This window comes from Tachyglossus aculeatus, chromosome 7 (assembly GCF_015852505.1).
Source record: "Tachyglossus aculeatus isolate mTacAcu1 chromosome 7, mTacAcu1.pri, whole genome shotgun sequence".
NCBI lineage: Eukaryota > Metazoa > Chordata > Mammalia > Monotremata > Tachyglossidae > Tachyglossus > Tachyglossus aculeatus.
This window is the reverse complement of record NC_052072.1, coordinates 4,916,950-4,932,764: the sequence shown is the minus strand read 5'-3', so window position 1 is coordinate 4,932,764 and position 15,815 is coordinate 4,916,950. Positions and strand designations below refer to the sequence as shown.

Sequence of the window (15,815 nt, the reverse complement as noted above, 5' to 3'; positions counted from 1 at the left end):
GCGCTTAGTACAGTGCTCTGCACACTGAATGCGCTCAATAAATGCGATTGAGTGGACCCGCTAAATTTACGAACTTTCGTTGTCGTTTTTCTTCTTTTGGGTCTGTGGACCTGTTTTTCTTACACAAGAGGCATCGCCCTGTCTCCGAACCAGAGTTTACAGGATTTCTCAGGGTCTTTCCTTCTAATAACACCCAAACGAAAAACCAAAAAAAGGAGAAAGTTCTCAGAGTTGTTTCTGAAAAAGGTGTGAAATTGGCAACCGAACCAAGGGCGGTGGCTATTTAACGACTTAATTTGATGCGCGATTCAAATGAATAATGAATAATTTAGTCGTCATCGTTTGGATAGACACTGGATCAATAATTTACAACTTTATAAAATATTGAGCGATTAAAAAAGACGCGGCCGGGGGTGTTTTGTTAAGCGTTTTTAATTCGAGGCCCCGAAATCGTAGGCCCAATTCTTTTAGGGTTTAGGGGAGTGTTCAGTGGCCAAATGAAAATGAAAATCTTCCAAGGGTGGCGTTTATAAAATAGCTCATTAATGGCTGGGGGATGAATCGCTCCAACCAGGAGCATCATCAGATATAATAATAGTGACGAATCAGACAAGGAAGATTCTTGGCTAAACCATTGGCCTTTTCTTTTTTTTTTTCTTTCTTTCTTTTATTTTTTTCCCCCCCAAAAAATACTGAAGTCCTAATATCACCAATTCTTCCAAGTTTCTGGACATCGGTCCGGAGGAAGGCTTCGGAGTTCAGTTCATCACCGAGGTAAGGAGAGAAACGCAACGGATCGTTAATAATAACAATAATAATAATAATAATTGTATTTGTTAAGCTTTTACTATGTGCCAAACACTGTTCGTGCCATCTTTTGAGAGATGGTTTTTCCGCTTCGACCCGAAACCCAGTTTTAAGGCTTTTGGCGGTGGTGGCGGGGAAAGTCTAGGAAATAACAATAATAATAAAAAATGAATAATACGATCGCCCAACTTAGAGTTTCTTTCCAGGGGGAAAAGAAAAGGAATACGATCGCCCAACTGATAGTTTCTTTGGAGGGGGGAAAAAAGGAATATGATCGTCCAACTTACAATTTCTTTGCAGGGAAAAAAAAAGGAATACGATCGCCCCACTTACAGTTTCTTTGCAGGAAAAAAAGGAATACGATCGCCCACCTTACAGTTTCTTTGCAGGAAAAAAAGGGGATATGATCGCCCAACATACAATTTCTTTGCAGGAAAAAAAAGGAATACGATTGCAGTAGAGTTTTGCAGGAAAAAAAGGATACGATCGCCCTACAATTTCTTTGAAGGAAAAAAAAAAGGAGTACGATCGTCCTACTTACAGTTTCTTTGCAGGGGGAAAAAAGGGAATACGATCGCCCGACTTCCAATTTCTTTGCAGGGGAAAAAAAAGGAAAAAGATCGCCCGACTTGCAATTTCTTTACAGGGGAAAAAAAAAGGAATACGATCGCCCGACATGCAATTTCTTTACGGGGGAAAAAAAAGGAATACGATCCCGACTTACAATTTCTTTGCAGGGAAAAAAAAGGAATACGATCGCCCAACTTGCAATTTATTTGCTGGGGGGGAAAAAAAGGAACACGATCACCCCACTAGCAATTTCTTTGCAGGGGGGGGAAAAGAATACGATCGCTCAACTCGCAATTTCTTTGCAGGGGGAAAAAAAAGGAATATGATCGCCCAACTCGCAATTTCTTTGCAGGGGGAAAAAAAAGGAATACGATCGCCCAACTTGCAATTTCTTTGCAGGGGGAAAAAAAGGAGTACGATAGTCCCACTTGCAATTTCTTTGCAGGGGAAAAAAAAAGGAATACGATCGCCCAACTCGCAATTTCTTTGCAGGGGGAAAAAAAAGGAATACGATCGCCCAACTTGCAATTTCTTTGCAGGGGAAAAAAAAAGGAATACGATCGCCCAACTTGCAATTTCTTTGCAGGGGGGAAAAAAAAGGAATACGATCGCCCAACTTGCAATTTCTTTGCAGGGGTAAAAAAAGGAATACGATCGCCCAACTTGCAATTTCTTTGCAGGGGGAAAAAAAGGAATACGATCGCCCAACTGACAGTTTCTTTGGAGAGAAAAAAAAAAGGAATACGATCGCCCAACTTGCTATTTCTTTGCAGGGAAAAAAAAGGAATACGGTCGCCCAACTGACAGTTTCTTTGGAGAGAAGAAAAAAAAAGGAATACGATCGCCCAACTTGCTATTTCTTTGCAGGGAAAAAAAAGGAATACGATCGCCCAACTGACAGTTTCCTTGGAGGGGGAAAAAAAAGGAATAGGATCGCCCAACTTGCTATTTCTTTGCAGGAACTAAAAGGAACATGAGCACCCAACTTACAGTTTCTTCGCAGGTACCAAAAGGGGATGCGATCGCCCAATCTACAGTTTATTAAAAAGGCATGCGACCGCCCCGCTTACAGTCTCTTTGCAGGAAAAAAGAAAAGAAAAAGAATAGGACCGCTCCACTTAAACTTTCTTTGCAGCATATTAAAAAAAAAAAAAGCAAACCAGGGATACGATTTACAGTTTCATTGCAGGGAAATGCAAAAAGGAATAGGATGGCCCAACTTACAGTTCGTTTGCAGGCGGGGATTTTCCAAATGGTAAATCGGCTGCAGGTTGCGCGGTGCCCGGGGGTTGGGGCGTGCAGGCCGCCCCTCCCCCCCCATCTGGGCACGCGCGCGCGCGCTCGCTCCCCGGGAGGAGCGCGTTTTCCGCGGCGGCGCGCGGCTTGGCCCTCTGGCGCCGCCGTACGGGCCGCGGCTCTTAAGGTGGAACGGGCGAGATGGGGGGCTCTCCGAGACGGGGAACGGGTGGGGACGGGGGGCGCGGCCGCCCCCTCCGCGCGCCCTCCGCGCATGCGCCCGCGGTTTAAGGAGGCCCCCGCCGCGGCCCGTCCGAGTTGCCCGGCGGAAAGCGCCGTTCCACCTTAAGCCGGCGGCTCGGCCCGGGCGGTCCCTCCGCGGGCCGCCGGCTGCTCCGCGGAAGCATGGATAATAATAATATTAATAATAATAATAATGACGGCATTTATTCAATGCAAAGCGCTGGGGAGGTTACCTAGCTATCAGGTTTATTTCTTTCTTTATTTTATTTGTGCACTGTAAGCGCGCAATAAATACGATTGAATCAGGTTGGCCCACCGGGGATGGGGGGGCTCGCGGTCTTCATTCATTCATTCATTCATTCATTCATTCAGTCGTATTTATTGAGCGCCTGCTGTGTGCGGAGCACTGGGCTAAGCGCTCGGGAAGGACACGTCCTTTCTTGTAGAGATGTTGCGGGCCCGGGGGGGGGGTGTGACTCGCCCCGAGTCACCCAGCCGGCAGTTGGAGAGGGGGCGGGATTCGAACCCGGAACCTGCGACTCCAAAGGCCGGGTACTCTGTCCACTGAGCCTCGCTGCTTCTCTATGGATTATTTTGTTGGTATGTTTGGTTCTGTTCTCTGTCTCCCCCTTTTAGACTGTGAGCCCACTGTTGGGTAGGGACTGTCTCTATGTGTTGCCAATTTGTACTTCCCAAGCGCTTAGTACAGTGCTCTGCACATAGTAAGCGCTCAATAAATATGATTGATGAGGATGATATGGATGGATGGATGGATGGATGGTTCCTTTCCTCCCGGGCGCGGCCCCCTCTCCCTTTCTCCTTCTCTCCCCTTCCTCCCGGCGCTGCAAAACTCTGCTTTGGGGTTGGTTCTATGTACATAGAAAACATATATATCTAGATCTCTATATCTCCACAATATATATTCACTATATATATATATCCACTATATATCTCTATCTCCACAATATAAGTTCACGATATATATATGTTCTATATACATAGAAAACATCTATATCTAGATCTCTATATCTCCACAATATATATTCACTATATATATCTATATCCACTATATATCTCTATCTCCACAATATATGTTCACGATATATATATGTTCTATATACATAGAAAACATCTATATCTCCACAATATATATTCACTATATATATCTATATCCACTATATATCTCTATCTCCACAATATATGTTCACTATATATATATGTTCTATATACATAGAAAACGTCTATATCTAGATCTCTATATCTCCACAATATATATTCACTATATATATATCCACTATATATCTCCATCTCCACAATATATGTTCACTATATACATATATGTTCTATATACATAGAAAACATCTATATCTAGATCTCTTCATCTTCACAATATATATTCGCTATATATATATCCACTATACATCTCTATCTCCACAATGTATATTCGCTATATATACGTTCTATATGCATAGAAAACATCTATAGATCTCTATGTCTCCACAATATATATTCACTATATATATATATTCACTATATATATATATTCACTATATATATCCACTATATATCTCTATCTCCACAATACACATTCACTATATATATCCACTATATATCTCTATATAGCTATATCTCCACAATATATTTTCACTATATATAATCCACTATATGTTTCTATATAGCTATATCTCCACAATATATTTTCACTATACATCCACTATATATCTCTCTCTATATCTCTATCTCCACAATATATATTCAATATATACATATATCCACCATATATCTCTATCTCCACAATATATATTCACTACATATATCCACTATATGTCTCTATCTCCACAATATATAGGCACTATATATCTCCCTTTATATCTCTATCTCCACAATATACAGTCACTATATATCTCTCTCTTTATCTCTATCTCTTCTGTGTGTGTCTCCTCTAGACTGTGAGCCCGCTGTTGGGTAGGGGCCATCTCTACATGTTGCCAACTTGTACTTCCCAAGCGCTTAGTACAGTGCTCTGCACACAGGAAGCGCTCAATAAAGACGATTGAATGAATGAATGAATCTCCACAATATACATTCACTATATATATATATACTATATATCTCTATCTCCACAATATATATTCACTATATATATCCACTATGTGTATATATATTCACTATGTATATTTATTCACTGTGTATATATATATATACTCACAATATATACTCATTTATTCAATCGTTTTTATTGAGCTCTTACTGTGTGCAGAGCACTGGACTATGCGCTTAATTCACAATATATATATCCACTACATATATATATGCACAATATATACATCCACAATATGTATATCTATGCACAATATATACATATGCACAATATATACATCCACAATATATAGATATGTTGCCAACTTGTACTTCCCAAGCGCTCTGCACACAGCAAGCGCTCAATAAATGCGATTGATTGATTGATATATATATGCACAATATATACATCCAATCAATCAATCAATCAATCAATCATATTTATTGAGCGCTAAATGTGTGCAGAGCACGTACTAAGCGCTTGGGAAGTACAAGTTGGCAACATAGAGAGACAGTCCCAACCCAACAGTGGGCTCACAGTCTAAAAGGGGGAGACATATACATGTGTATATATACATATGTACACACACACAATACATATGTACATATACACATATATAGTATATATATGTGTGTGTATATAGATACAGATACATATATATATCCACAATATATGTGCACAATATATACACCCACAATATATATACATGCACATCATCGTCATCATCATCAATCGTATTTATTGAGCGCTTACTATGTGCAGAGCACTGTTCTAAGCGCTTGGGAAGTACAAATTGGCAACATATAGAGACAGTCATCATCATCAATCGTATTTATTGAGCGCTTACTATGTGCAGAGCACTGTACTAAGCGCTTGGGAAGTACAAATGGGCAACATCTAGAGACAGTCCCTCCCCAACAGTGGGCTCGCAGCCTAAAAGGGGGAGACAGAGAACAAAACCAAACATACCAACAAGATAAAATAAAGAGAATAGATATGTACAAGTAAAATAGAGTAATAAATATGTACAAACATATATCCATAAACACCCACAATATCTACGCACAATATATACATCCACAATATATACATGCACAATATATACAAACATACCAACAAAATAAAATAAAGAGAATAGATATGTACAAGTAAAATACAGTAATAAATATGTACAAACATATATCCATATACACCCACAATCTCTATGCACAATATATACATCCACAATATATACATGCACAATATATACATCCACAATATGTACATGCACAACATGTGCATCCACAATATATATATATGCACAATACATATACCCACAATACATATTCACACTATGTAGTCACAATATAGGTTATCCCTTATATATAATTTTCCCCGCTCCCGTAATATCCCAGCAAACTCTCCCTCTCTCCACCGTGCGCGCTCCCGCGCGCGCTCCCTATCCCTTAAAATTATTATTTTGGAGGAGAAGGAAGGGAGGGAATCGGAAACCAAGGACAACCCGAAAAGGACTCACTTGGCCTGATGACTCAACGCCACTAATCATCATCATCTATCTCCCTCCTCCGTCTGTGTGTGTGTGTGTGTGAGTGTGTGTGTGTCTGTGAGTGTGTCAGGAGGAGGAGGAGGGCGAGCCTGGAAGGGATCCAGCCCGAGGCCCCCCATCCCTGCTCCCGGTTTTCCCGGCGTTTCCTTCCTCCCTCCTCCGGCCTTCCCTCTGCAATTGATTCCTATCCTGGAGGTGTCAAAAGGCGTCTCTCTCGGCCTCTCCCTGTCTCTGTGTGTCAGTGTGTGTGTGTGTGTGTGTGTGTGTGTGTCCCTCTCCTCCCCCTCCCCCCTTTTCCCACCTCCTCCTCCTCCTCCCCCTGGAACCCTCCCTCTTCCTCCTCCTCCTCCCCCCCCCCCATCATCATCACCATCATCATCACCATCATCATCATCATCACAATCATTCCCCCGCCCGAGGAGCCTCTCTGACCCAGAGCCTTCCAACTCCAGGGCTTGGAGGCGGAAAGGGAGCGGGCAGGAAGAGACCCGGGAACGAACAGGAGGATCCCAAGAAAACTTTCCACCCTGGATTCTCTACTTTTGATCCATGGACAAAGCCCACCGCAGCCCAGTTTCCGACAGACCCTGAACAGTAAGTAAGGAAGAGGTGGATCCCCCCCCCCCGCCCCGGACCCCTCCCACACCAAGGTTTTGGGAAGGACCGGCTCCCGGGGGGTTGGGGGGGGCGGCATTCCTACTTTTCCTTGCCTTTTCCCGGCCTCCACCCGGGATGTTGGAAGGACCGGCTCCCCGGGGGGGAAACTGCAATCCTACTTTTCCTTCTCCTTTCCCCCTTCTTCCACCCGGGATGTTGGAAGGACCGGCTCCCGGGGAGGAGAACGGCATTCCCACTCTTCCTTTCCTCCTCCCGGCCTCCCCACCCGGGATGTTGGAAGGACCGGCTCCGGAGGGGGGGGGGGGGAGAACAACATTCCTACTTTTCCTTGCTTTCTCCCTTTTCCCGTCCTCCACCCGCGATGTTGGAAGGACCGGCTCCCGGGGGGGAAACGGCATTCCTACTCTTCTTTTCCTTCTCCCGGGATGTTTGAAGGACCGGCTCCGGGGTGGGGGAAAAACGGCATTCCTACTTTTTCTTGCCTTCTCATTTTCCCGTCTCCACCCGGGATGTTGGAAGGACCGGCCCCGGGGGGTGGGGGGGGGGGGAAACGACATTCCTACTTTTCCTTGCTTTCTCCTTTTCCCGTCCGCCACCCGGGATGTTGGAAGGACCGGCTCCGGGGAGGGGGAAAAACGGCATTCCTACTTTTCCTTCTTGCCCCCTCCTCTACCCGGGGTGTTGGAAGGACCGGCTCCCCGGGGGTGGGGAAACGGCATTCCTACTTTTCCTTTCCTTCTCCTTTTTCCGTCCTCCACTCCAAGGTGTTGGAAGGACCGGCTGCGGGGAGGGGGAAAACCGGCATTCCCACTTTTCCATTCCTTCTCCTTTTCCCGTCCTCCTCTTCCTCCTGTAGTTTATGGACCAGCTTTCAACCCCCGCTTCTTCCCTTTCTCCTCTTCCTCCTCTCCCCCTCCTCATCCAGTCGTATTTATGGAACACGCAAAGCACTGTACTAAGCGCTCCTCATCCTCCTCCCCTCTCCTCTCTTCCTCCTCTCCCTCTCTCCATTCAGTCGTATTTATGGAGCGCGCACTATGTGCCAAGCACTGTACTAAGCGCTCCTCCTCCTCCCCTCTCCTCTCTCTCTCCTATCCCTCTCCTCATTAAGTCTTATTTATGGAGCACGCACTGTACTAAGCGCTCCTCGTCCTCCTCTCTTCCTCCTCTCCCCCTCCTCATTCAGCCGTATTTATGGGGCGCCCACTATGTGCAAAGCACTGTACTAAGCGCTTCTCATCCTCCTCCCCCTCCTCTCTCCCTCCTCTCTCCTAAGTCGTATTTATGGAGCGCGCACTGTACTAAGCGCTCCTCTCCCCCTCCTCATTCAGTCGTATTTATGGAGCGCGCACAGTGTGTAAAGCACTGTACTAAGCGCTCCTCGTCCTCCTCTCTTCCTCCTCTCCCCCATTCAGTCGTATTTACGGGGCGCGCAAAGTGTGCAAAGCACTGTACTAAACGCTCTTCGTCCTCCTCCTCTTCCCCCTCTCCTCATTCAGTCGTATTTATGGAGCGCTCACTATGTGCAAAGCACTGTACTAAACGCTCCTCATCCTCCTCTCCCCTCCTTATTCAGTCGTATTTGTGGAGCGCTCTCTGTATTCAAAGCACTGTACTAAGCGCTCCTCGTCCTCCTCTCTCTTCCTCCCCTCCCCCTCCTCCTTCAGTCGTATTTATGGAGCGCACACCGTATTCAAAGCACTGTACTAAGCGCTCAGCATCCCCCTCCCCTCTTCTCTCTTCCTCGTCTCCCCTCCTCATTCAGTCGCATTTATTGAGCACTCATTGGGTGCAAACCACCGTACTAAGCGCTCTCCGCCCTCCTCCTCTTTTCCTTCTCTCCCTTCCTCATTCAGTCGTATTTATTAAGCGCTCACTGTGTGCAAAACACTATACTAAGCGCCCCTCGTCCTCTTCCTTTCTTCCTCCTCTCCCCTCCTCATTCAGTCGTATTTATGGAGCGCTCACTGTGTGCAAAGCACTGTACTAACCGCTCCTCGTCCTCCTCCTCTCTTCCTCCTCCCCCTCATTCAGTAGCATTTATGGAGCGCTCACTATGTACAGAACACTGTACTAGGCGCTCCTCGTTCTCCTCTCTGTCCTCCTCTCCCCTCATTCAGTAGTATTTATGGAGCGCTCACTGTGTGCAGAACACTGTACTAGGCGCTCCTCGTTCTCCTCTCTTTCCTCCTCTCCCCTCATTCAGTAGCATTTATGGAGCGCTTACTATGTGCAGAGCACTGTACTAGGCGCTTCTCGTCCTCCCCTCTTCCTCCTCTCCCCTCCTCCTTCAGTCTTAATTATGGAGCGCTCACTGTGTGCGGAACACTGTACTAAGCGCTCTCTGTCCTCCTCCTCGCCTCCTCCCTCTCCCCTCCTCCTTCAGTCGTATTTATGGAGCGCTCAGTGTGTGCGGAACACTGTACTAAGCGCTCCCCGTCCTCCTCCTCTCTTCCTCCTCTCCCCTCCTCCTTCAGTCGCATTTCTGGAGCGCTCACTGTGTGCGGAACACTGTACTAAGCGCTCCTCGTCCTCCTCCTCTCTTCCTCCTCTCCCTTCCTCCTTCAGTCATTCATTCAATCGCATTTATTGAGCGCTTACTGTGCGCAGAGCACCGTACTAAGCGCTTGGGAAGTACAAATTGGCAACATAGAGAGACGCTCCCTACCCAACAGCGGGCTCCCAGTCTAGACGCATTTATGGAGCGCTCACTGTGTGCGGAACACTGTACTAAGCGCTCCCCGTCCTCCTCCTCACTTCCTCCAATCCCCTCCTCCTTGAGTCGTATTTATGGAGCGCTCACTGTGTGCAGAGCACTGTACTAAGCGCTCCTCGTCCCGGTCCCCGGACCCCCGGCCCGTTACCCCCGGCTCGGGCAACGGGTGCCTACTTTATGGACGCCCTCTTCCCCCCAAAAACGACAACACCCCCCCCCTCCTACCAACCCCGATGGGATGCCGGCAGCTCGGGGATCTTGGGGGGGCTGCCACCTCCTCCAGGAAGCCCACCTCCGGGTGGAGGAGGAGGATAATTGGGGAAGGTGGCATATCTAAAACTCCTCTAAAACATCCCACATCGCCCTCCCCATCCCCCCCTTACCTCCTTCCCCTCCCCACAGCACCTGTATATATGTATATATGTTTGCACGTATTTATTACTCTATTTATTTAGTTTATTGGTACCTATTTATTCTATTGATTTTATTTTATTAATACATTTTGTTTTGCTCCCTGTCTCCCCCTTCTCGACCGTGAGCCCGCTGTTGGGTAGGGACCGTCTCTCGATGTTGCCAACTTGGACTTCCCAAGCGCTTAGTCCAGTGCTCTGCCCATAGTAAGCGCTCAATACATACGATTGAATGAATGAATGAATGAATCAATCAATCAATCGTATTTCTTGAGCGCTTACTCAATCCCAACGTTGCGAAAGAATAAGAGCAATGGATGACCTCTGACCTCCGACCCACAAATTCGGGCCCACGGGCACTTAGCTCCCCCCCTCACCCCCGGGGGCTAATAATACCCAGCCCTGTGTGTTTGTGTGTGGGTGTGTGGGTGGGTGTGTGGGTGTGTGGGTGTGTGGGTGTGTAGCTGTGGGTGTGTACGTGTCTTCCAAAGTTCAGTCCTTTTTCCTCCGTCCCTGCTCCCCGGGGCCGGATCCAGGACAAGCCCCCACCCCCGGATCGGGGACAAATGCAAAGACCACCCCACCCTCCCAAAAGAGCCCCCCAGCCCCAATTCCTCCTCTCCCCCCTTTTTTTTTTTTGGCAACACCAGCTGAAGTCGAGGTTGGTTTTGCAGAGCCGGGCCTGCCCATGTAACACGTGCAGGACTGCCTTTTTTTTTCTCCCCCCCTCCTCCCTCCCTTCTTCTGGTGGATTTTTCCTTTTTATTCTCCTTTATTTCAAACAAAAATCCTTTCTTCTTAACCCCTCCCGGCTTAGGTCCCTGTTCGTTTTATTGCGAGCTGCCGGTGGGAAGTTCCAGCCCGCGGAGGCCGAGGAGCCCCAGGAGCCCCAGGAGCCCCAGGAGCCCCAGGAGCATGGAGCGGCGGAGCGCCAGTCCCTGCCTCCGCGACATCCGCGACAGTCGCGACAGTCCCGACCGGAGGAGCGGCAGCCCCGACCCCAAAGGGCCCCCGCCTCCCAAGGCCGCCCGGCTGGACCAGAATGGCAGCCCCATGGGCGCCCGGGGCAGGCCCAACGGGGCCACCCTGCCCAAGGCCTCCCAAGGAGGTGAGTCCAAGACATCACCCCCCATCACCACCTCCCATCACCATTGCAAAGCACCAGGGGCGAGCCTGCGATGGTCCCAGCCGTTGTTGGGTAGGGACCATCCCTCTGTGTTGCCAACTTGAACTTCCCAAGCGCTTAGTACAGTGCTCTGCACACAGTAGGCGCTCAATAAATACGATTGAATGTACGAATGAATGAGCCAGGCGCCCCCTCCCCCGAGGTTGGCATGACTCTGAGCCCGCCGTGGGCACGGACTGGCCCTCTTTAATAATAATAATAATGATGGCATTTATTAAGCGCTTACCATGTGTACAGCACTGTTCTAAGTACTGATGATGATGGCATTTGTTACAGTGCTCTGCACACAGTAGGCGCTCAATAAATACGATTGAATGTACGAATGAATGAGCCAGGCGCCCCCTCCCCCGAGGTTGGCATGACTCTGAGCCCACTGTGGGCACGGCCTGGCTGTCTTTAATAATAATAATAATAATAATAATAATGATGGCATTTATTAAGCACTTACTATGTGCACAGCACTGTTCTAAGTACTGATGATGACGGCATTTGTTAAGCGCTCGCTAGGTGCCGTGCACTGTTTTAAGCACCGGGGTAGAGAAGCAGCGTGGGTCAGTGGAAAGAGCACGGGCTTTGGAGTCAGAGGTCATGGGTTCAAACCCCCGCTCCGCCAATTGTCAGCTGTGTGACTTTGGGCAAGTCACTTCACTTCCCAGTGCCTCAGTACCTCATCTGTAAAATGGGGATTAAGACTGTGAGCCCGCCGTGGGACAACCTGATCACCTTGTAACCTCCCCAGCGCTTAGAGCAGTGCTTTACACATAGTAAGTGCTTAATAAATGCCATCATTATTATACAAGGTGGGGCTCACAGTCTTCATCCCCATTTTACAGATGAGGAAACTGAGGCATAGAGACCGTGAGCCCGTTTCTAGACCGTGAGCCCGTTGTTGGGTAGGGGCCGTCTCTATATGTTGCCAACGTGTACTTCCCAAGCGCTTAGTCCAGTGCTCTGCACACAGTAAGCGCTCAATAAATACGATTGAATGAAAGTGAAGCCACTTGCCCAAAGTCACACAGCTGACAAGGGGCGGAGTCAGAATTAGAACCCATGACCTCTGGCTCCCAAGCCTGCGCTCTCTTTCCACTGAGCCACGCTGCTTACTCTATTGTACTCTGCCGAGTGCTTAGTACAGGGCTCTGCACCCTCCCAATGGAAGGAATGACCCCATCACTCTCCCACCAGCCCCTCTCTGAAAAGAAAACCCAAGGTGGTGGTGGGTTGCTTGCCTTTTATTTATTTCTATTAATTCTATTTATTCTGACGGTTTTGACACCTGTCTACATGTTTTGTTGTCCGTCTCCCCCTTCTAGACTGTGAGCCTGTCTTTCTGTCTCTATATGTTGCCGACTTGTACTTCCCAAGCGCGTAGTCCAGTGCTCTGCACACAGTAAGCGCTCAATAAATGCGATTGAATGAATTTATTATTTTTTTCCCCATGAGCTCCTCTCTGAAAAGGCTCAGAAGTGCAACCCACTCAAGGTGGTGGGTGGTTTGCCTTTATTTTTGTTTTTTCCCTCACCATTCATTCATTCAGCCGTATTTATTGAGTGCTTACCGCGTGCAGAGCACTGGACTAAGCGCTTGGGAAGTACAAGTCGGCAACATATAGGTTGTTGGCAACCTACCCAACAATGGGCTCAGTTCTTAGACAGCTCCTCTCTGAAGCCGCAAATATTGTTATTAATAACTGCTACTATTGGTACAACTATTGCTACTACTGCTAATGAGTATATATGTACATATTTATAATTATAATTCCATTTATTTTTATTAGTGACGTGTATATATCTAGAATTCTTTTTATTTGTAATGATGCTACTGATACTTATTTACTTGTTTTGATGTCTGTGTCCCCCCCTTCTAGACTGTGAGCCCGTTGTGGGCAGGGATTGTCTCTATTTGGTGCCGAATTGTACTTCCCAAGTGCTTAGTACAGTGCTCTGCACACAGTAAGCGCTGAATAGATACAGTTGAATGAATGAATGAGTGAAGAGGCTCAGAGGTGCAAGCAACTCAAGGTGGTGGGTTGTTTGCCTTTATCTTTGTTTCTTTCCCCCACCAGTTCCTAGAGAGCTCCCCTCTGAAAAGGCTCAGAGGTGTAAGCCACACAAGCTGGTGGGTTGCTTGCCTTTTATTTTTATTTTTCCCCCCCACCAGATCTTAGAGAGCTTCTCTCTGAAAAGATTGAGGTGCAAGCCACCCAAGGACGGGTGGGTTACCTGCCTTGATTTTATTTCCACCCCCCCCCACCAGCTCCTAGAGAGCTCCTCTGTGAAAAGGCTCAGTGGTGGAAGCCACCCAAGGTGGTTGGTTGTTTGCCTTTATTTTTTTGGTGGGGGGGAGTGCTTTTTTTTTTCTTATCACTTCTTATCAGCCCCTCTGCCGCTTAAGGCTTATCTTGCAACCCCCCCTCCCACCCTCTTTCCAGAGAGGGGGATAATGGCCAAGACCGAGTTGCAGCAATTCATAAATGGGAATTGGAAAGATATTTATTGGGGCCCTTCTTGCTTTTCTTTTTTCACGCGTCAGTAGCCCTCTGCGGAAAACAGGCTTTAAAAGTCAAACGTTAGGGAAGGATGAAACGCAAACAGACAGGGTTTGGTCCAATTCTTTCAAGCCGGAACTATCGACCATAGTTTCCTTAAAATTGGATGGACTATGGAGCGAAAAAGACAAGGTTCCCTCCCCGTCGAACCTGCCCAGACAAAGGAGACCTATTAATAGGGAATTCTATTTTTAAAAATTAAAGACCATTTTTATTTGGGATGTTTTCCCAATTGTTCTCAAAATAGTCTCATTCAGTTTTCTGGATTTTTCAGTTTTTATGTCTTTCATGGTTCAAGCCGTTGGAATCTTTTGGTTTTAATTTCCAGCCCCAAGTTTACTCTTCTAGCCAGTGAGGCCCCCCAACCCCGGATCCTCCCACACCAAATTACTTTCCACAGTTCTACCTGAAAAACATTGATAACATTTGGGGTTTATGTTTTTATGTTTTGTTCTGTTTTGTTTTCTTGAAAAAGAAAAATATTTGCTTGCTTTGGGTGTCGAAATTTTATAGAAAAAAATTGAGGCATTTGATTAACTCTGGACTTCTCAAAAAGGGAAGTCAATACACTAATAACCGAACAGGAGTCGCTAATTTTAATTACCTTTGGCATAGCAAGTTTAGTATTTTAGTCATCCTTTCCTTCAGTAGTTTTTTAATTTTAAGTTGCTGTGGAGTCTGGTCACAGGTTGCGCTTTGGGTCTTTCTCATTTTATTTTAATGAAGAAAAAGGAAGTTCTACAACTTCCTGAATTGCCTGTTTGCGTTTTAAGGGAACGTTTGTAACCATTTCCTCTACGGACATTTGTGATGCCGAATGCCAGGCAGGGGTAGCTTGGAGACGAGGGGTTTGTAGCGTGACCCTGGTACAGAAGAGCGATAGAGGATATGGGTTATAGTGGGAAATTTTAGTTCTCAACCAGGAAGTGGTGACTATAGGTCAGGAACCACCACAGGGAATGGGCATCGCTAAGTTGCTTTGTTCTTAGGGAAAGGTTTGAGAATTGTAAATTGAGTCTCCTCTTGGAAATCCGTTCAGATATTCTTCTGAGTAGGATGACTTCACAACGTTTTGGATCTGCTTGGTTTTTACAATTGCCGCCGTGTTGTAGCTTAAGAAGTTGCTCAGGCTTTGGTGATTGATATTGGTGATTCAATTTGAGATCGTCTTCTTGGAGCGATAGGGTTTTGTGCAGTTCAAGGTGAATACTTTCCTCCTTAAAAGAAAGGTTGTTTAGGGGGATTTTTTTTTTAAACTTTCAAAGACTTAATTTTTCATCATAATTGTGTATGATGAGGTTTTGGGGCCCAGGGGAAACATCCAGAAAAAGAGAGAGAGAGAGAATTTTTTTTCCCATTTTGTTTTAGTCACTTCCTGAAGGTTTATTTTATAAATAAAAACCAGTTTGTTCATTAGTTTCTTCTCGCCCGAAAGCAGGCTTGATATTATTTTGCCTGAATTAAAAGATATGCAATAGTCAATACTAAAGCAGTTAAAGTAGATTTTATTTGAGAGGATAATGACATTTTTGAGATTGATTTCCTTTTTTCTTTTTTATAAAGCTTTTAGTGTAAGTAGCATACCAGGATTTTTTTTTTTTTGCTATATTTCCCAGTCATCTTATAAAGTTTTGATATTTGAAGCTAAGCTTCCTTAATATCGATGATCCAACTCCTTCTGACATTGTAGTGCTTTCTCTGGGCAAGCACTCCCCTACTTCTTAACATTTCAATTCCCGTGATTTTTGAAACCTGCACTCAAAAAGGTAGTTATTTCATTACTTCGAGAATACCCAAACCCACCACGAAGGGCAGGAGAATGGTTTTGTGTGACTCAAAATGGGACTCTTATTGA

General features: G+C 46.2%; 1 protein-coding gene across 2 annotated transcripts in view; it reads left to right on the top strand.

Annotated features, from left to right (window-relative positions):
- The first annotated feature begins 709 nt into the window (after positions 1–709).
- The window catches only part of SATB2 (SATB homeobox 2), a 246,362-nt gene continuing 231,256 nt past the window's right edge, over positions 710–15,815 (top strand). Inside the window, exons 1-3 of one of the 2 annotated variants that reach the window (XM_038749731.1) lie at positions 710–774; positions 6,935–7,076; positions 11,044–11,334. In XM_038749731.1, the coding sequence (XP_038605659.1) occupies positions 11,142–11,334 (193 nt within the window). In that variant the 5' untranslated portion in view covers positions 710–774; positions 6,935–7,076; positions 11,044–11,141. Of the gene's footprint in view, positions 775–6,892; positions 7,077–11,043; positions 11,335–15,815 lie in introns of those variants that run through there. The other variant, XR_005451860.1, reaches the window with a different exon arrangement.